The 22,779-nt window shown below is 37.5% G+C and overlaps 1 protein-coding gene across 5 annotated transcripts; it reads left to right on the forward strand.

Moving 5' to 3' along the window:
- Positions 1–1,421: 1,421 nt before the first annotated feature.
- On the forward strand, positions 1,422–20,404 carry spns3 (SPNS lysolipid transporter 3, sphingosine-1-phosphate (putative)). Of its 5 annotated transcripts, none has more exons than XM_084413387.1 (13): positions 1,422–1,716; positions 3,095–3,344; positions 3,436–3,501; positions 12,712–12,848; positions 13,833–13,984; positions 15,338–15,404; positions 16,017–16,159; positions 16,451–16,603; positions 16,985–17,174; positions 17,589–17,654; positions 17,942–18,040; positions 18,325–18,496; positions 19,726–20,404. In XM_084413387.1, the coding sequence occupies exons 2-13, from the start codon at positions 3,137–3,139 to the stop codon at positions 19,767–19,769; spliced, it is 1,497 nt and encodes a 498-aa protein (XP_084269513.1). In that variant the 5' UTR covers positions 1,422–1,716; positions 3,095–3,136; the 3' UTR covers positions 19,770–20,404. The 5 variants fall into 5 exon arrangements, with proteins under 5 accessions (XP_084269513.1, XP_084269514.1, XP_084269515.1 ...); XM_084413388.1 differs by lacking the exon at positions 3,436–3,501 and adding an exon at positions 9,589–9,654 and having other exon boundaries at positions 1,563–1,716; XM_084413389.1 differs by lacking the exons at positions 1,422–1,716; positions 3,095–3,344; positions 3,436–3,501 and adding exons at positions 7,526–9,497; positions 9,589–9,654.
- Positions 20,405–22,779: the final 2,375 nt, after the last annotated feature.

Below are 22,779 nucleotides of genomic sequence, written 5' to 3' on the forward strand. Positions count from 1 at the left end.
CCGTTTAAAGAAATATGACACAATCGCACGTTTAAAGCGATACAGTTTATGTACTATATTAAACATGAAAAAAAAAACATCTATTTAACACACAACAGGGTCACCAACAGTATTACCACCATATTTTGTTCTGATTTCATCATAACTTCTATTTAATATGCTCTTAAACCCTGTTTGAGTCGTCCATTAACTGAGACACACACCTCTCTTCAGAGTGCTTCCCGCAAACTGATGATGAGAGCAACACGCGAGGAATATACCATTGATTGAAGAAGGGTGGGTTAACCAAATGGGTTACACAAAAGAACACAAAACATCTTTCTAAACAAACTCATGCAGTACAGGGCAGTAGTGCAATTATAACATTCGATAAGCACAAAGACTAAATGCAGGGTAAAACAATTACAATTTCCATACTGTGTCAAATTAATATTCCGACCTTCCCCACCTTAATGAAATATGGGTCATCTCTCAATATCATGCTCAATCTCTCTCTGCACCCGATTGAGAAGCAACTCATCTATTTAACAAAGTTTGTTGAATTATAAATTTCCCACACTATTAGGCTACAGTGTATTACACACACACACACACACACATATTATGTAAACACAAACTTTTATTTTAGATGCGATTATTCGCGATTAATTGTTTCACAGCCCTAAAATATTTGTTAGTTTATGTTTAAGGATTAATTAGGCTGTGTTTTCTTAGTTTGTGTAAGCCATATTGATTGGCATATAATTTAATGAAACCCATCCTGCTTTTTATAATGGTAACCCATGTTATTATAATGCATATTAATCATAGGCCTAATTATAATGCAGGCTACCACAACCTACTTTTTCAAGACATCAGTTTATCATTCACTGAAATCAGCAATACAGAAAAGATGTGGCGAGAGGTCACTCTGCCACTGTACACATGTACATGTGATGATGTGGTCTTACAGAAAATGTAGAGTATATCATGCTACATAATCTGGTACAAGGTATATTACAGGGGCTTTGTATTTTGGAGAAGTTGTTTATATAGGCAGATGATTTCACAAGAACGAAAAACTTGTGCATCATTTGACAGCAAAATACTGAAATACTGAAGTTTCACAATTCTGCTTTGAAGAAACCTTGCGGGTGGGGGGGGGGGGTGGAGATTAGTTTATGGCCCACTGTAACTGAATAGAGACTCTCACTGACAAGCTATCACCAGTAAACATGATTATGGCTTATCTACAATGATCTATCCATGCAACAGTATGAAATGTTAACTGTATAAAAACAAGGGTCAGAAAACTTCTTTAAAGAATTCCCATGGTGTTTATTTTCTGGCAGCTCTTTTATCAGACCTTTGTCCTGGTGTTCAGACTTCAGAGCAAGAGCATTCATGTGAAACATAATACCAAAAGCCCTGCAGATCTGGGAGATCAGTGTAAAGCGGAAAGCATGAAGGGAGCATGGAGATGAAAATCTACTGGTTTGTGGTCTATATTGCAACACAAGGAGGAACTGTTCTGCTGCCTGTGACCTAAAAAAAGGGGGCAGGGCTTGATTCTAACTTGATAACCCTGTAGTATGCTGTATATGCAGAATGCCTTTCTGTTTCTACAAGTGACATCTCAACGAACACAGCAAACAACGAAAGAGAAAAGAAAAAAGGCCAGCAAAAAAGAAAGATGGATTAGAGCAGCACTGGACATTGGAGCACATAGACTGAAGTGTAAGTAACTTAAATTATTGAATTTGCTTAAGTTGCTTAAATTATTGAAATTGTCAAATGATCTTCTCATAAAATGTTAGATATGCATTGTATGAACAAAATAATAAATAAAATATGTGAACCTTTTTACCTGAAATTAGCATAGCCTCAATGTCCAAATGACTGGTTGTAGGCTGAACAATCATATGGCATTGTCCTGTGGTGGTCATACACATCTAATCACCACAACAGTGGCATTGTTGCCAGTCCGCTAAGGAACTGAGTTCTGACCTGAACTCATGATACCCATTTGGAAGTATCATCTGTTCAGACTATCACGAAAAGGGAGGTTTAATCTGCTAAATCTTCCTTCAAGCACAATAAAACTTAATTACTTTAGGTAAAAAGATAATATTGGCCATATATTACGATTATTAGGTAGAAGATGCACTTCCTGTGGTAAATGTGAGGCCATAATTAGGACTGCTGCATCTAAAATAACATCAGCTTGTGGGTTGAGTTGGTGACAAGACAGCTTGCCGTGTGCAACTAAGATCACAACCAACTTTGAGATAAGTTCCGGTCTACATATTCCATTCTCACAAAATGTAGGTCTCTTCTGTAATACAGAAAACCAAGTCAGATGTATTACAACAGTATATTATTAAAAGGACAAATTTGTTTGTGAGATTAATGAAACGACAAGTAGGTAATTCTATGTCAACAGAAATGTGGCATGTATCGTATTTTCACAGCATATTATAAGAAAATACACTAGAAAAAACAGGTAAATAATAAATTGTCAACTGAAATTTTCCCATTTGGTTTTACATGTCAAATCATGACCTAAAAGCACATTTTTACCATTACCCATTATAACTCTTAATTAATTAATTAATTTATCAAGGGCTTGGTCTGAGAGTTCCTGGCCCATGTATTATCGAAGTTCTGCTTAAAGTGATGTAATAGGTTAGCAACACTTTTTTTTTTTTTTTTTAATGAGTATAAATAGCATCATTGGGCATAAACATCCTCCAAACACTTGATTCTACAAAGCTTTTGGCATTTAATTAGCTTTTTTGCACAAAATAAGTTAAGATTTCCTAATCCAGCAAAATCTAAACCAAATTATTTGATAAAACACTGTTGGGTGTTTATTTTCATATGAGGCATTTGTCACCAGCCTTGTTCATTGATTGCGACTACATGCTTTTCCTTGCTGCCATGGTTACTTCAATCTTAAAACATTGTCCAATGCCCTGGAATCACATGGAAGCCATGTGAGTTTTATGCCACAGTTCACAAATCATTAATCAGTATAAGAGAGCTTGAAAACCACAATAGTTTTGGCACTTTTACCATCTGTGAAGTGCTTAAAAGTAATTTTTTCTTCTTACAGAGGCAAAAAAGTCTTTCGGTAGCGATAGAGTCAGAGAGCACTATGGCCTCCAACCAACACAGACCAAAAGCCCGCTTGAGCCTCCGCTCAAACACGACTGTACGTTATGGCTCCATGAGCTCTGAACAACCAGATAGTGACGCACCCTCCGTTCAAATAACCTCCATTTCTCAGAGACGCTCCTACATCGCAGTTGCAGTGCTCTGCTACATCAATCTCCTCAACTATATGGACCGTTATACAATAGCAGGTGAGCACACTATACCAAAGCCACAGCAAGTGTGATGGTTCACAGAATGTCACTAGAAATAGCGACAGATGTTGTTCTGATTCTGTTCCAGGTGTGCTGCTTAGCATCCAGAATTACTTCAGAATCTCTGACAGCACTTCAGGTCTCCTACAGACAGGTATCAGTTTGAATTTGTAGCACATTGCACTGACAAAACAGTAAGAATGAAGACAACATTGCAGAACATGATTTTACAAGAGTATGTCCTTGTTGGAGATGAACTACTAGGTCTTTTACTGTCATTTTGTAAGTTAGTAACAAGCCTGGTATTAAGCAAAACTTTGAAACTATGTTCAAATTTGTTTTGGAGTTTGCATTACTTGAAAGCACCAATCATTTTAAATGATCTAATCTGACGCTGATCTGGTTTGCAGTTTCATGCTTACTCAATCTCTGTCTGCTATAATATCTAAACTGTTAGTTGGTTGATTATTCTGAGTACTGACAGTCATTAAAATAACATGAAACACGTTCAAATCCAATGTGAAAACCTGTTAAATAAAAACCTGAAGTTAAATGTTGACATTTGCACTCGCAGACAATAGTCACAACCCTGTATTCTGAATCTGAAGCTGCAGACAAGTAGTCACCAATGTGTAAAATGCCATTCACAGAAATACAATGACAGACACAAACTTGTAATATATATTTGCATTTAATCTTACATTCACATTCGCAGTACAACCTCAATTAGGCACTTGCAACTTCTCAAATCTGTCACTGCAATTTCAAATTTCGCGCCTTGACTTTTGCTACTCTTTTCGCGATATATCATGTGCAAAACTAACTTGAGCACTTGAAACTCAGTGGCGCCGAGAGAGAAAGGGGAGCGGGGGCGGGAGCGGGGGTGTTCAAAGGAGCCGTTTTATTGGTTGGCGCCTAGCCAATGAAATGGGACTTCTATTGTACGCGATGATGTCACGAAACCTGGCTTGGCTTAATGCATTAGACTGATATTAAAGGGGTCATATAATGCCATTTTTGTACAAGCTAATATGATTCTTTAAGGTCTAAAATAAAAGTTTGTAATATACTTTAATTAAAAATTCTCATTAGTATTGTAAGAAAACACTCATTTTACCTGGTCAAAAACAGCTCTGTTTTCAGCACGCCGTTTAAGTGTATGTGTCTTTAAATGATAATGAGCTTTGCTCACCCCGCCCCTCTGTTCTGTACACCGTTTGAAATAACAACACAATAACCATAACGCGTTGTTCATTATAAACGTGGGATTATGAATTATATTGAGAACATCGTACATAGAAAACATGGCATAATGTACCCTGAGTGTAAAAATAGCCGCATTCATCGTGAAGCGTGCAGCAAGCGATTTGCAAAGATTAATATATATTAAAGGTTAATAAAACGTTACACTCACTTCTTCTGGAGGTTCAGCAGGAACACGAATAGTTGGTACCGATCCTTTTTTCAGGAGCTGAAAGCTGTCTGGTGTGAAATGATTCACATGAAAGCATGGACATTGGGTGGTGGGGAATCCCCGCGAGGGAATCCCCATGTCAATACTTTGGGAATATTCCCTTCGAAAACAAAACTCTGCATCTTCAGCGGTTTGGATTTAGGAACATCAAAATGACTGCTGTGTTCCTTATTGCACGAGAACAGAACAGCACAATCGCTTAGATGCCATTCTGCTCCAGCAAATGCACTGTCTATGATGACAGACAGCTTGCTCACCAGTGAGGGCGGGTCTGTGTTGAAACGGGTCTGTCAATCACCATTGTGGGAAGGGCTTGATTTCAGAGAGGGTCAAACATATAAGGAGATTTAAAAAAAAACACTGGATGGATTTGTATCATTTTATGATGGTTGTGTACAGGCACTGCCAACACACATTTCAGTACAATCAACTTGTAAAAGTGCATGTACCATTATATGACCCCTTTAAAAGAAATATAAACAGAGCGAGAGTGCAGACAAACTAGCAAAAGATGCATTACAGAAGGAAATAACAGTGCCAATTCCACTTGGAAAAGGAGAAGGAAAAGCAGTGATTAGAATGAAAGGTATGGAAGTATGGCAGAAATGGTGGGAAGAAGACATGAAAGGAAGGGGATATCATAAAATACAAAAATCTGTCATTATTCAAAATTATAAAGAAAGGACTAGGCGGGAGGAAATTATAATGACAAGACTGAGAGTGGATCACACAGGATTGAATGGCACATTGTTTCTAATGGGGAAAAGGAATAGTGAATACTGTGAAAACTGTGGGGTTAAAGAAAATGCTGAACATGTCATATTACACTGTATATTATATGAGGTGGAAAGACAGGTGTTTCAAGACCGGGTTCAGGAAGCAGGGCGGGAGTGGAATCTGATGGGGATACTGGGAACAGAAGGAGAGGGAGAAGGGATAATAAGCTCCAGAACGACTCTTTTTAAATTTCTTAAAGATACAGGGTTGATGAGCAGAATATGAGAATACTTAAATAGCATGATGTTACACACTCCTGTACAGTAGGTGGCGGTATGCACCTAAAAGTTGGTTGCAATTTGCCACTAATCAAGAGAAGAGGAAGAAGAAGAAATATAAACGATATTATCAAACTCAGTAAACACCATGCTAATAATGCATAGCCTACTACAGAAAAGCAGATGAGCACCACTGAGTTGCAAGTGCACAAGTTAGTTTTGCATCTAATATATCGCGAAAAGAGTAGCACAAGTCAAGGCGCGAAATTGCAGTGACAGATTTGAGAAGTTGCAAGTGCCTAATTGAGGTTGTACTGCAAATGTGAATGTAAGATTAAATGCAAATATATATTACAAGTTTGTGTCTGTCATTGTATTTCTGTGAATGGCATTTTAAACATTTGTGACTACTTGTCTGCAGCTTCAGATTCAGAATACAGGTTTGTGACTATAGAGGGTTTTCACCTACGTCACGATTTGGTCAGTTACCCGGATGCGCGGCCATATTGGAGGTACTCGGATGTAAACAACGGCATGGATTGCACTGTTTATGTACTATTGAACACATTGTTACACTCATTTCTGATGTCTAAACCATGGGAAAAACACATGGAAGCTGCGAAATCATATAGAGAAGGACTTGGTAAGCAGGAAAGAGCTCAAAATTTTGACAAACTTAAGGTAATATGTGGTAAAGATCTGAACGAGCTAGCTTCTCTAGTCCTTAACTTACTTCTTTTTCGTATCCCGACATTGGCTACGTTCAGATTGTCAGTCCAAAAAAAAGCACATGAAATCAGTTTCAAGCTACATCCATATGTGGTTTAATATCCTATTCAAATCACATATCAGGAAATCCACCAGTCTGAACGCTCTTTCTCGTGGTTTATGTGACTTTCTCACGCCACGTAAAATATAAACATCAGACGTTGTTATAGGGAACATGCTGAAAGTCGCTGCCGAAACAAGGTTGTGTTGATGCAAAGTGCCGGACGAGCAGAAAATTATTATTTTTGAAAAGTATTTTGAAACCGGCGCGGATGAAAAAGAGTTGTGCATACAGTAACCTACCAGCCTCCTACAGTTCTGCAGCTCGAGACGCAGTAGTCCAGCGCGGCGGCTATACATTTCCATATTGTAAAATTTAAATAAGAAAACATTTATATTGCAAATGCAAACCTCTCCATCAACGCAACATCATTGCCGTATTGTCAAAGAGCTGCGTGGACACACAAATCGGTTCTGAACAGTTGCAATACAGTGTGGACATCATTTTAGATCATATTCCAATCGGATACAAAGATAATCGGATTGACAGTGTGTATGTACCCATAGTTAACTATTATACGTCAAAATTTTAGCCATAGTTAACGCTTCATTTACACATATGGCTGATGCTGTGCCTCTCTCAACCACAAACGCCATCTTTCATCAGTTTTTTGCACTCTTCTCTTTAACTTTCGGCAGTCTATAGAACTAGAAATGTTTTTTCTCGGTGCGACCGATGAGTACAGACCAAAACTTGACCATTTTTCAGAAGCAATAATCAGCCAAATTTGCGAGTCCGTTCAGTTCAATGGCACTGTTTACGTTCAGTACCTCCAAAATGGCCGACTTCCGGATTGATGACGCGTCGTGAAAACCCTCTATTGTCTGTGAGTGCAAATTTCAACATTCAACTTCAGATTTTTATTTTACAGGTTTTCACATTGGAGCTGTGAGTGTAAATGTTCGAGTACAAGTAAGAATATTTATTGTACAAGTTCTCAAATTCACATCTACATGCTCTCGAGTTTTGCTACTCTTTTACCTTCATAGCAAAGTAACCTGCGCATGCGCCGCGACCAATCGCGCTCGGAATCAGACTGCAGCAAACCGTGCTCAGTGTGAAAATGCCTAGTTCTGTGTGACTCAGGGTACGTTTACACGACAACTTTTTTGTTTGAGTTTTCAGCGTAGGCGCGTACAGACGACACCATTGTCAAAACGATCCCCATTTACACGGATCCGTGAAAACAAATAAAAACATCTGCTGCCAGGTCATTAGATGGCACTGAAACACTATAGACTGAACACATAATACGCATGTGCATGACGTCATCTTTTTCAGAGATTTGCGTTTTTGTTGTTTACACGGAGACCGTTTTCAAAAACGTCCACTTTGAAATCCATTTTCAAAAGTTTGCGTTTTCAGGCACCGCTGTTTTCGTGTAAATTAACAGCCACGTTTTTTTTACCAGTACGTTTTTTTAATTGAAAACCATGTCATGTAAACAGCCCCCTAGTTTCCTAGCGTGTGCCAGTTTGTTCCCTTGACTAATTATCCCATTCACCTGTTGTCCAATTAACTAACTCATTAGTTCCTCTGTGTATTTAAGTCCTGTCTTCATTTGGTTCTTTGTTCCACGTCACCTAAGTTACGTGGTTGTCAAATCAGTTTCCTGAGTGTTCCCGTGGATTTTTGAATTAAAGGCTAAGCTATTTGTATTATATTCTCCTGCATCAGGAGCTTCCTTGTTATAGCCCCACCATGTGTTTTTTGGGGGTTTTTTGCAACCTTTTTCTTTTTTACCTCCCTCCATCACCATGGTTCTTCCTGCAGCAGTTCACATGTTATGCCTGGAGCAGAGGGACTGCTCCTTGTAGTCTCGCACCAGGGATTTTTTTGGAATTGGTGTGCCAGGTCCAGGGCACACCTCCCAGGGAGCGGTCCTTATGACAACTTCGCCACACTTGTGGAGTGGGTGCTAGGGAACAACTTTTCACCGCTCACCATCTGCCCTGCGGAGGATGATATCAGCCCCACTCAAGACCCAGAGCCCAGTCAGCCTGCACCCCGCTGGACAGGATGGATGCCTGTGCCCACCACAGTCACAGAGTCAGATCCTGCCACAGACAACAAGCCAGACCAGTTTTAGCCATACCCCACCCCTGAGCCTTAGCCCAACGACACGTCTGACGTCACGTGCATGAGCTGCCAACAACACCAGTCCCCAAGGGAGTTCTTGTGGAATTCGAGGGCATGGAATTGAGTCCCGCCCACACTTCCACCACTGATTGTAAGCTTCCACTGGCCTCTGACTTAAATTGGATTGGATTTGATAGATTGTATTCCTCTAAATCTCCCTTCACCACTGGTTCCGCCCAGCCCTGAGTCTCCTGTTTCTCCATTGGTGGTACTATATCTGTTATGTTCTGTTTTGGCTTTGTGTTTTAGTTATGTTCCTGTTTGTCTGTGTGACCTAGTTTCCTAGTGTGTGCCAGTTTGTTCCCTTAATTAATTATTCCATTCAATTCACCTGTTGTCCAGTTAATTAACTCATTAGTTCCTCTTTGTATTTAAGTGCTGTCTTCATTCAGTTCTTTGTTCTGTGTCGTCTAAGTTACGTGGTTGTCAAATCTGTCTCCTGAGTGTTTCTGTGGATTATTTAATTAGTTTGTATTATTTTCTCCTGCGTCGTGCACTTCCTTGTTACAGCCACAAAGTGACAGAACCGAAAAAGTAGTTTTTTTGCGGCGTTTTTTTTTCTTTCTTTTTTTTTTCCCCTCCTTCCGTCACCATGGAACTTTCTGCATCCTCCTTTCAAACAACCTCCATTTCTCGGAGATGCTCCTACATCACAGTTGCAGTGCTCTGCTACATCAATCTCCTCAACTATATGGACCGTTATACTATAGCAGGTGAGCACACTATACCAAAGTCACAGCAAGTGTGATGGTTCACAGAATGTCTCTAGAAATAGCGACAGATGTTGTTCTGATTCTGATCCAGGTGTGCTGCTTAGCATCCAGAATTACTTCGGAATCTCTGACAGCACTTCAGGTCTCCTACAGACAGGTATCAGTTTGAATTTGTAGCACATTACACTGACAAAACTGTAAAAAGGAAGAGAACATTGCAGAACTTGATTTTACAAGAGTACATCCTAGTTGGAGATGAACTAATAGGTCTTTTACTGTCATTTTGTAAGTTAGTAACAGACTAGTAACAAGTCTGGTATTAAGCAAAACACAAGTAGATACATTCAATCTAGACCAATGGAGTTTGCATTACTTGAAAGCACCAATAATTCTAAATGATCTAATCTGACACCGATCTGGTTTGCAGTTTCATGCTTACTCAGTCTCTGTCTGCTCTAATATCCAAACTGTTAGTTGGTTGATTATTCTGCACATTCATTAAAATAATACACAATTTACTTCATGGATTTGCATAATCCATACACAACAATGTTACACAGCATCATGTTTTATAGCTGTTGTAGCCTTGACAAAGTTGTCATGTAGTGAAAATGACATGTAGTGAAAAAAGGACTTTATTTAAAAGTTTGGACTTTATTTATTTATTTTATTTATTTATTTATTTATTTATTTATTTATTTATTTATTTTTATTTTATTTTTTCAGAAAGAAATTAATACTTTTATTCAGCAAAAATGCATTAAATTAATCAAAAGTGTCAGTAAAGAAATTTATGTTAAAAAAGATTTCTGTTTCAAATAAATAGTTTTATATATATATATATATATATATATATATATATATATTTATTATTATTATTATTATTATTATTATATTTTGTTTAATTTTTTTTTTTACTTTGTTCATCAAATAATCCTGAGTAAGTATAAAAGTATCACGATTTCGGCAAATATTAGGAAGTAAAACTGTTTTTCAACATTGATAATACAAAATGTTTCTTTGCCATTACATAATAATAAATTACATTTTAAAATATATTAAAATAAAATCGGTTATTTGAAATTGTAATAATATTTCACAATATTACTGTTGATCTTTATGCATAAAAGACGACTTTCAAAAATGTTATTCTGTTATGTTCTGTTTTGGCTTATTTGTGTTTTAGTTCTGTTCCTGTTTGTCTGTGTGACCTAGTTTTCCTAGTATGTGCCAGTTTATTACCTTAATGAATTATTCCGTTTACCTGTTGTCCAATCGCTGTAGAGATTTTTGGGTGGCTCTGGCTGTGTTGGTGGCTATGGCAGTAAGATCTCAGGGAGCATCCTATCTCCTGTTTCTTTCCGCTCCATCTGTCTATTCAATTGTGGATGGTAGCCGGATGTTAAACTCACTGACACACCTAGGAGATGGAAGAATGCCCTACTTACTCTGGAGATGAACTGAGGTCCAAATCAAGACAATGTCCACAGGTAAGCTGTAATTGCGAAACACGTAAGTGAACAGGGCCTCAACAGTTACTATAGCCGATGGTAATCCTGTAAGGGGGATGAGGCGGCAGGCTTTGGAGATTCGATCCACGACCACCAGGATACAGGTAAATGATTCAGAGGAAGTGATGAAATCCACTCCTATGTGTGACCAGGGTTTGAGAGGAATGGGCAGTAGTTGGAGCTTTCCTTCATGAAGATGGTGTGGTAACTTGGAGATGGCGTGATACAGCCTTGGACAAAGAGGTTGACTTCCTGAGACATGCCTGGCCACTAATAATGGCTGCAGATGAGCAAGAGTGTTTGTTGATTTCCTGGATGACCGGACCCTTGGGAAGAGTGCACAGAGTCCATGAGGGACAGTCATAAAGCAGATGAAATCTAAATCCATCCCTCAGGACATTCTGGCAAAGCAGGTTCAGTGCAGGTTTGCTTTGGCGATCTGGTCGTCCAGGGCCCATTGAATAGGACAGACGATGGCGGCTGGAGGGAGTATTAGCTCTGGATTACTGTTGGGTTGATCAGGTGCATGAATACGAGAAAGGGTGTCTGCTTTCAAATTCTTTGTGCCAGGACAGTAGGTAACAAACTGAAATCGGTTGAAGAATAATGCCCAATGGGCCTGGTGAGGGTTCAGACTTTTAGCCTTTATTCCAGATTCTGGTAGTCTGTAATGACCTCAAAGGGATAGTTTCTATCATTCAAATCATGTAAAATGATAGTTAGGCTGCATAAATTATGACAGCTGGAACCGGTAACTCTTACCGTAACGAGCACATCAGGTGTTATATCATAAGAAGAATGGCATCTACGCTAATATTATCCAGCCAGATCTGGGCCATATCAAGATCAGATGAAGGACCTGCACCTAGACACGACCACAACACAGCCCTGAAGTGTCATCAGAGACCAAACCAGACTACCTCCTGCGACGGCTTCATCGACAGGACAATTTTTTTTTCTCTACAAAAGTTTTTTTCCTCTGTACAGATGAAAACGTTATCAAAATGATTCCCGCAGAAACGACTAAAAACGCTGTATGCGTGCCAGACAAGTAATTGCCGATGTCACTTTGTAAAGAAAGACTACACGCCCATGTAAATACGCATTCAAAGGCGGCTGCTTATAGACTAAACACATAATACGCATGTGCATGCGTCACTGTTTTCACAGATTCACAAATATAGTTAAAATGGTAAAGTTTTCAAAAACTAGCACTTTATATTACTTTTTATGGTATAGAAACCTATTTTAAAGTTTGCGTTCTCCGATCACCAAACGCTGTTGTCGTGTAAATGAATGGCATAACGCATTAAGTTTTCTTTTTTCAGTTGAAAACGATGACGTGTAAGCGGCCCCTAAGTTAATAACTAATGATTTCTACAATGGAAATTAATCAATTACAAACTTACTTAAGCTGGACAATGACTTTCTTCTAGCTGCTGTACAGCCAAAACAATCATTGTTACAATTTTTTTTATATCACTGTAAAGCTGCTTTGAAACAATCTGTACTGAAAAAAGCACTAGGCCTACATAAATTAAGGTGACTTGACTAGTTAAAAGCAAATTTGTCTTGCTTTTAGCCCCATTGTACCCTATTCTCCTGCGTCTTGTGCTTACTTGTTACAGCCATACTGTGAAAATCCCAAACTTTCAATGGTATAGTGTATCTTTGCCATCAACCCTATGTTAACATATGTACAGTTTTTATCTGTAGCTTTATGTTGTTGGCGCCAGTTTTTGGTTACCTTGGAGATCGCTACGATAGGAAGCTTCTCATGATTGCTGGGTTGATTGTGTGGATTGTCACAACACTGGGCAGCTCTTTCGTCAAAGAAACGGTAGAGTACAAAGTCTTTTTGGGGAATTCCGAGGTTTTTAGTGTAATCTTTGTGTGTAATCTTTGTGAAGTCATACAACCCTAATAATGTGTAATTGTTTCATTTTGTACGTGTACTTTTGAACAATGTCTTTATTTTACTATATTTAAAGCTGCAGTCCGTAACTTTTTGGGGTTAAAAATTATCCTAAATAAATTGAGCAAATACATAACTAGCCAGTGTTCAAAACTATCTGCTTGCCTTAGCTCGATTCAAAATGGTAAGCTTGTAATAATGTTTTTAATTCCAGTGGTACTGGTGGATTTCTGCAGGAAATTCGAGCATGTCTTTGCGTCATTACGTCACATCTGTACACATAAAGGTGTCTTGGCTAGTAGGCTATATTGTGTGTGAGGATGCTGGAGGTGGAGATTTATAGCCTTTTTTTCACAGCACTTGATATAATTAAACTTATCAATTTGATAAGGTGGATCCAGAAAGGTTCAAACGACAATCACCAGTGACAACAAGAGGTTCACCCGTTGTAAAATGCAAAGGCTTCAGAGTGGCTACAGAAAAAAAAGACTGCAACCGGGCCCATGTGAAAACAAGGATAAATATCGGAAAGTCATTAAATGTTGTCATGCAATGCTGATGTTGTTAACATTAACAATTTGAGAACAAAGTATAATTTGCACGGTTTGACGTGATATGATAATCGATCATTAGATTTAATCAGAGCGATTTACTGCAATGCTTTTTTTCCCTTAGTTGGTCAGAACAGCCGCACATTCTCCTCAAAACATTGGATTCATCCACACCGTGCCGTGCCGAGGCACAACCCACGTAAAGTTGATAATTCCATGAATAACTGCAATTGCAGATTTTTAACAGAGATGGCGACAAAGAGGAAAAACTACGGACTGCAGCTTTAACAGTTAAAATAGAAGAGAACAGAATTTTATCTTACTTTAAGTTACAGATCTGTCTTGATTCTCACCACAGCACTTCTGGATTCTGGTCCTGACGAGGGCCTTGGTTGGGACAGGAGAGGCCAGTTACTCCACCATAGCTCCTACTATCATTGGTGACTTGTTCACTGGCAACCAAAGAACTCTCATGATCTCCTTCTTCTATATCTTCATACCGGTCGGAAGGTGAAGGTCTTACTAAACTATATTTAAGAAAGATAAATATACTCTGATCTGGAGAAGTTATATAATAATCATGTATAGCCTATCACAATTTATACAATGGTGTTGTTTTGGTCCTAGAATTTCATTGGCTGAGAGGCAGTCTAAAAGTGCATAGAGCCTATACAGACTTTTAACCATTTGTATGACCAGGGCTGCGTTTCCCAAAAGCATTGCCAGCCTAAGTTGATCGTAGAGACCATTGATGGCAATGGTCCTATGATCAACTAGGCTTAAGATACAGCCCAGGTCAGAGCAAACTCTGCTCTTCAGCCGATTCTAAAGATTTCATTGGTCATGTAAATCACAGTGCTTTTTGCCTACACTAGTTAAAACAAATACTAACCCCTAACCCTACCCTACACCCTAACTGTCACCAAAGAAATTGGGTGCAGGGTGGGATTTATTTTGGGAAAAATAATCATGCTTTGCTTGTCTGTGTTTGCATGTTCCAGACTTACTGTCAGTCTGTCCTTTAGTAGTGGAGATGCAGTGATTCTTTCTGCAGGTTACATCTTTATGCCAGTAGGAATAACAAGTGACTGTCTTTATGAGTGTGTCATCGACTTATTTAATCAAAAATGATTAATTCAAAAACGGATTCATTCAGGAGCGAAACAACTGTCTCATTGAGTCATTCAGTCAACTAATTTGTTTGAAGTGCTGATTAATTCAGAAACTGTCGAGGCTCATTTAAGAAAAAATAACCATTACACTGCAAAGAAAGAAAGAAATTACAGTAATTTACGCCTCACAAGGAAAAAGTCAATTTTATAATGGTTACTTTTCTGAAATAAGATAATCCTCATTGACGTATGTTGCAGACAAATGTGAACTCTGAAGGGCGCAGCCATGAGGCACAGAGATAATTCTGTTGTGATTTGTTTAGAACAAGCCTCTTGTTTCTTAAACTGTTGTATAAAATCACTACTACGGCAGAGATGGCCAGCATTGTGGAAAGTTACTTTTAAAAGTAATGTTACAATATTGTTACAATATTGTTACTTAAAAACTAACTGATTGCAATACTTAATTACTTTTAAGTAATGTTAAATAACTTTTGAGTTACTTTTTGTCACCTGGGCCGGGCTTGCTTGGTGTTTTTTTTTATTAATAACAACAACAACAAAACAACGTGTTGCGCGTTACTTGGAAAAGTACTCTGATTACGTAACTCAAATATTTATAATTCTTTACCCCCAACACTTGTGTGGGATTCTTATATATACAATACAATGTTTCCTACATGTTGACTAGACTTTTGTTGAATCCTTTTACTCTTTCTGACGGAATGTGTTCTTTTAAATTGTCATTTAGTGGTCTAGGATATATAATGGGAGCAACTATAGCTAATGCAACAGGGGATTGGCGTTGGGCCCTGAGGGTAAGAGAATATATATATATTTTGTAAATGTATATGGAGAGAAATATTGCGCAGAAGCTATGTTAACTTTACCTTGTTAGATTTAATAATCTGTTAATCTTGTTATGCAGTCAACTGAAATGTAGCCAGCTATAAATAGGCTCTGTATTGCATTAATTTTTAAGGGTCTAATTGGATTTCCTTCCTTGGACTCCTAAATTGCATATCTGTTCTATATTCAAGCTAAAAAAGTTAACACTTTCCACTTTAAAGTGGAACAGTTTTAACCAGTTTATATGCTCTATTCTCAGTAAAACAAGGGTCTTAAACAGGGTAAAGCAGTATTGAAGAGAGTCTGGCAATTATTTGGTCTCAAACTGGACACAATTAAATGTATTAAACAAAATTGCAATATTAAGTAAACTTAAACCAAAGTTGAAGATGTTTTGTTGTCTTTCCATCATTGAAATGCATTAAGTAAAAATATAATTTTTACAAGATTATGTTCATCAGTAATGATTATTTTAGTGGCTTTTGCTATGTATTATATGATTATAATATAATCAAGACATTTACCTTCCACATTTATAAAAGAAAGTTGAGCATATTGTTTGAGTGTTTCTTCTGATATAGTTCAGTCCTGCTCTGGGAGGACTGGGTCTGCTGCTCCTTGTGTTTCTGATTCCCAATCCTCCTCGTGGAGCCTCGGACACCCAGGGAGGAGCAACTTTGGAAAGTACCTCTTACGTTGAGGACGTCAAGTACCTCTGGAAGAAGTAAGTCACATTGTAAAGACCCACGTTACATTAAATGTTCATGCTGTTCAAATCGGCATGTGCTCATAACAATCTTCAAAGCTTTTTTCTTAATTGTATAAAAAATTCAAAAGTAATTAACTTTAGTTTAAAAAAGGGGAGCGCCTTCAAATATTGTATTGGACAATGGAGGCCTTTCAGGTCAAAAAGGTTGAGAACCACTGCTCTAAGGGTTTTCACTTATTAAAGGTTGTTGCAAATATTACTTTTTTTTTATTTTTTATTGTGTTTGGTTCTGTGCCTTCCTTGCAGTCGGAGTTTTGTCTGGTCTTCTCTTGGCGTGACTGCCATGGCTTTTGTCACAGGGGCTCTGGCCTTCTGGACCCCCACCTTTCTGTCTCGTGCACAGGTTACACAGGGTCTCAGACCACCTTGCAGTGAAGAGCCCTGTAACCCATTAGACAGGTACAGTAAGTTTCTTGATGCTTTTTGACTTGATATAATTGAACAGATCTTAAAGGAAAACACTGAGGTTAGCAGTAGACTAGTAAAAGTGAGATTAGCCAAAGATTGATTAAACGGCAGAGACTTCCTCTGTGATAGTGTTCATATCTGCTTGTTCCTTGCTTAGATGGCACATGTTTACTGCAGCTGTTTTTGCTCTCGCAATCCTGTCAATATATCTGACTCAGCCATTTGTACCTTCAAACTGAGTTGAGAGTATTTATCAGTTTGACTAGTCAGACTGGTCTGGTAGGTCCTATGAGGAATAAAACACAGAGAATGTTCTGAAACTGAGGCCAAAATTGAATAATATCACACTGTTTCTCCCTTCTCCTGTGAAAGTTACATTTTTGGAGCAATCACAGTGGTGACAGGGGTCGTGGGAGTGTTTCTGGGCACCTACATATCAAAGAAGCTGAGAGACAGATTTCCGAATGCAGACCCTCTCATCTGTGCTTTTGGCATGCTCAGCTCCTCCCCCTGCTTTTTCATTGCCATCATCCTGGCAGGCACCAGCATCCCGGCCTCTTACGTAAGCAAAGCTCAGCCACGTTTCTGCGTTTGGCTGGATTATTGTGTGATTCAGTATTTGTGTTAATATTAAAGGAATAGTTCTCAAACCTGTATGACTTTCTTTTTGTGTGTGGAAAACAACAGAAGAGCATTTAAAGATTGTTTAAACTGTTTTATCCTTAAAATGTCTTCGTTCCACAGAAGAAAGTCATACAGGTTTCAAACATGTGGGTTTTTCCAGTGTGTGATTATTAGATTAAATTGCTGAAAAAATTGTGTAAAAGGGCATCTTTTAAATGATCTAACCTTGACATAGATTGAGTACATACAGAACAACACAGATTATTTGCTGTTATGCCACAGTGTGGCCACCAGGTTGCGATATGCTCTCTAAATATACTGTATGTTTCTTATGTTTGTGCCATTTTTACAGACATTCATTGCAATTGGAGAGTTGTTGCTTTCCCTCAACTGGGCTCTTCTGGCGGACATTCTGCTGGTGAGAGGTTTACACTTCTCAATACAACATAAAAAAAAAAAAAAAGTGCAAAAAAAAAAAAAAAACCTTTTAAATTAGCACAGGGTGACAAGCATGTGAAAACCAAGTGATTCAATAAAGCTAATAGCATAAAAGTAAAATGCCATTACGCTTAAATTTAGAAACGTTGAGAACAGGGATGTATTGTTTAACTATTTGTATTATTGTTTCCAGTGTGTGATTAGATTCAATTGCTGAAATGTTGTGTGTAAAAGGCATCTTTTAAATGTTATTCATATTATTTTTAGTATGTTGTCGTGCCTACTAGAAGAGCTACAGCTGAGGCCTTACAGATTATGGTCTGTCATCTTTTTGGAGATGCGGGAAGTCCATACCTTATTGGTGCGGTAAGCATATTTTAATCCACAATACTTTCACATTAAATAGCAGTAGGGTCAAAGGCTATGCTGTCACTATCCAGAAGTGCTATAGAACACATTGCACTACTGGATACAAAATTGCACCTTGTGAAACCATAATTAATTTGGCATAATTACAATGGCTTTTTTACAGTGTAGTAGTGCTATCGAAACGATTAATCACGATTAATTGCATAGCTGTGTGAGTGAGTGAGTGTGAGTGAGTGAGTGAAAAAGACAAAATTACTTATCTTTTTGTGTGTTCTGTTCAGATCTCAGATGCTCTGCTTAAGTATAAGCCTGACTCTCTCAGCTGGAAATTCCATAGACTGGAATATAGCTTTCTTCTGTGCCCCTTCATTGGGGTCTTGGGAGGCCTGTTTTTCCTGATGACCTCTCTGTATATCAAAGAGGACAGGAAAGCAGCAGAACTGCTCACCTCAGGTAATAACAGGCTATTGTAATTACAGACTGTCCAAACTGTCTGTCTTCTTGGTGCCTTCAGATAATGACTGTATGTTCGTGGACATGATCAGCCAATTCGATTTTAAAAATGAATAAATATAAAGCGTTTAATGAATGCAAGACACATCCAGTAGTTAGCAGATCAATTTTTTGTTTTTTTTTAAGTAAAAAAGGGACATTAAAATAGCCAATTAAAATGACTGATTAATTGGAAACAAAAGCTGGTATGTCAAGCTATTAAATGACTAAATGTATAAAAAGTTTATGTAAATGTGAAAAATTCATTGTAATTTTTGTTCACAAGCTTTGCTGTTGCCATTGCACGTTTATTCTAAACACACCTAATGGCCTCTATTCGCTAACACTTGGCACAGATAATATATCCTAGCTAGAGACAAAGTATAAAAGATTACACCGTGACCAAATCTGTGCCGAAACGTGTTGGATTTTTACACTAGGCTCAAAGTTGAGTATAGAACAAAGGCCTTTTTTTTTTTTTTTTTTTTTTTTTAAAGTATCCTGACAAACACAATGCTTATTGAGCAACAAAACAGTATGATTAGAATAATTTATGACGAATAAATTACATTTTTAAAATATATCAAAATGGAAAATGGTTATTTTAAAGTGTGATACTGTTTCACAATATTACTGTTTTCACTGTATTTTTGTTCAAATAAATGCAGTCTTGGTGAGCACAAACTTCTTTCAAAAACATTTAAGAATCTTAAGGACCCCAAACTTTTGAACAGTAGTATAAAAGGTACACATTTGCATAATCTGAACTTTTCCTTAATTATTTTATGGCACTGATTCTTTGTTTTAAGCTTACAAATCATCAAATGTTCTGTTTATTTTAAGATTGAGTATTACCATGTATTCTCTTATATCTATAAAGAAAGTAAAACTACTAGCAGTAAACAGATGTAAGTGAGATTTACCAGAGATGTTAAACACTCTGTTCATATCGGCACAATCCTTGTTTAGAACAGAAGATACTGTTTACTGCAGCTCTTTCTGTACTTGTCAATATTTCTGTTTTACTGAGGGCCGAACTCTAATAATATCACAGTCCAAAGAACCCGTTTTAAAATGAGAAAAGCTGTCATATTTTATGCAATCTTGAAGCTGGTTTTGGATGTTACTCCATAGAGGTACATAAATGCATGTATTTGAATAATTTTCTTTCCTTTCTGTCTTCAATTCAGGACAGGCTCCTGCACCACCAGAGACATCCACAGAGTCACTGTGACCTTTTACACACCGACCAAGACCTTGGATGAGCTTTGCTACATCAAGCAAGACATATTTTAGAAACTTTCAAATGACAATGAGCATTCATTGTGACAGGATACGAGTAATGTACAAGTTTACATCACTAAACCACTGGACTGGCATCTTACTGAGAAAACCAAACAAACACATTAGGATGGTGTTTTTTTTTTTTTTTTTTTTTTTAGTCATGACTCACACCTACGTGTGAGTAACTTATTGTCTTGCTTACATATTTTCCATAAGGGAAATTAAACTGCCTGCTGATTTTTGCTGTTTTCACCCATTTATGCTAAACAAAATAATGTTGACAGACAAAGCTCAGCATACCATGTACTTGTCATTAGAAGCTTTCGGCCTGCTTTCTTCTCTCGGCAGCTGTGTGCTACTAATGAGAGCCTCAGGGGAACAAGGGGAGAGAACATCCCCTCCTTGACTAAAACTTAAAGCTTGAAATACTGTATTTGCCAAATTAGTCCTGAGACTGGAACATTTTTAGTAAAATAATAGGCTATTTAAATGTCATCATTTTATTGTACTTTTTATTATTATTATTTTTATTTTTATTTTTTTTTTGTACAAAAAAAAACTTTTAAATAAATGTATATGCTTTTATTTTTATGTTTTGGCTGCAATTTAATTTCCATAAATTCTGTCGTACCTTTAAGCAACAGTAGGTGGCAGAATATACTCATGTTTAAATCACCAGCGCTTGTTGACTGCAAAACATTCATGACCTGAACAGATGGAGTATTATTAAGCCAAGCCATGAATCCTTTATTCAACCATTATCAAAATTTATGATATATCGAAGTACCAATTAAAACCCTGAATTGTTCAATTTAGCCACTTACACCCAATAAATATTAAGTAAACATCAGAATTTAAGAGCAAAATATGTTAAAAGAATGGGTTGCCAACTTTTTCTCTTTTTTAAACACATCTTGTGTGAAAATCTTTTGTAATTTTGTGAACGGGGTTGCACACAAAATAATGTAGGTCACAGCTAAATGTTTTTTGTGCTTATAATTAACTTGCACTGTGAACAATTTTATGATCAATAAGTTATGGCAACATATGCTTTTACATTGCTTTAACGCGTCAAAATAAGTTAAGCAATATTCAGTTATACAAGATTCAACAAATTTTTTACAGTCAGTTTAATATAATTTAAGTTGAAATGACTTATACATCCAAGTTGATTGTACTTAATTTAATTATTTTACAGTGAGTTTACTATAATGAATTGGATTTCAGTGGAAGTTCAATACCTCTGAGGTGGGGCAGGATAAAAAACAAAAATCTTGTTTTTAAAGGGGGAATCAGCGATTTGATATGTTTAAAACTAGCTACATTTCATGCTAGGTGAATGTAATGTTAGATAACAGTTTATCAAACATCTAATAGATGACATACCAAAAAAAAACATGGTATTTATGCCAAGAGACACCAAAGTGCACTATGTGGCATTACTGTTGAACCTGCGGTAATTGCCTTGGTGGTCATAAGAGATAGGCTTATTAGGACATAAAGGTATGATTAAAAATCTATTCCAGTCCTATTAGCAAAGTCCTTAATTGTGTGTTAAGCAGTTTCATGAGCTACCTGTACAAGGCTTATCGTGTAATTTGATACAGTCAGGAATGTTCATTTATTGATTATTTCTTTAGTGGTACTGAAAACCTGGTGCAGATGTGTAATAAGAAGCGTCAAGTCTACATGAACCTCAGCACTTATGTCCCTTATGGGTTAGGAAACAAACCATAAGACCAATCCTATTTATGTCTCAGTGTGTGCATCTGTCTATTTGATGCCTGTAAGACACTGCCTATTTTGAAAAAGGGAGCTGTCAATCATCCAGCTAAACCAGTGTCATTCCCTCAGCGTCACTTCTAATGGCATGTTACACATGAACACACATGCAAACAAGCCCAACCTCTCTGACACAGAAACCATAATATATATATATATATATATATATATATATATATATATATATATATATATAAGCACAAACACAAACACAGACCCCCAAAGATAAACTGAGACACTTGCTACAGTTACGCGGTCATACTGTTTTCCATTTAGCCAGTAGTCAGTGCACACCCTTTCAAATACTTTCCTCAAAACACTGAACTTAAACTCGGAGTGCTATTGACCGCAAAAGGTCAAGGTAATTCATTTAGAGCCATTGCCGCTCATTTGTTTGCCTTTGGCTAGAATCCATTTCCTTCACCCTGTTTTGTTCTTCTCATCCGCACTCTTGTTTTTCTGACCTTGTGTTTGGAATTTTTAAACCTTTCTAGTGACAATCTTCATTCTTCAGCTTCTGTGGAATAGGAGGTGCATAACCACACTGAGAAAACATGGCCACACATTCATAGACACAAACGCATACATACCTGAAAAACATTCCATTCGGGGTAATACTTTGACCCGCAATCAGGACACAATAGGTATTGTGCGGCCTCCCTTTATCTGAGCAGTTGTGTGTTTCCCCTGATCGCCTGCTGAACCTGGCAGGAAGCTGTCACAATGGCTAATAAATTTACAGGGCGATCAATGAGAAGCATTATGGTGGTGTGTGTATGTGTGTGTGTGTGTGTGTGAGAGAGAGAGAGAGAGAGAGAGAGAGAGAGAGAGGTTAATTTGGGCCTGGTGTGCATTTCATAACCATAAATAAGAGGCACACAGAGTGAGCACACACAATACCCTATGCACAAACAGGCTTAGAATTTCATAAACAGTAAATTATTGTTGTGCTGATCTGGAACAATATAAAAGAACAAACCGCCTTACAGTAACTCTCTGGGTTAACAAGGGATATGCTATATTTCCCTTTGTAATTTGCTATGCTTTAAAAAAAAAAGCCCTTAGCTTTGCATAATATGTAGAATTATGATGATGCTATTTGTCTTTATAACTCAAGTTCTGCTTTACAGTGCTGTAATTATTGTTGAATTGCATGTTGCTGTGCTGCTCTAAGCTAT

Source organism: Rutilus rutilus (genome assembly GCF_951802725.1).
Source record: "Rutilus rutilus genome assembly, chromosome: 7".
In the NCBI taxonomy this organism is placed as follows: domain Eukaryota; kingdom Metazoa; phylum Chordata; class Actinopteri; order Cypriniformes; family Leuciscidae; genus Rutilus; species Rutilus rutilus.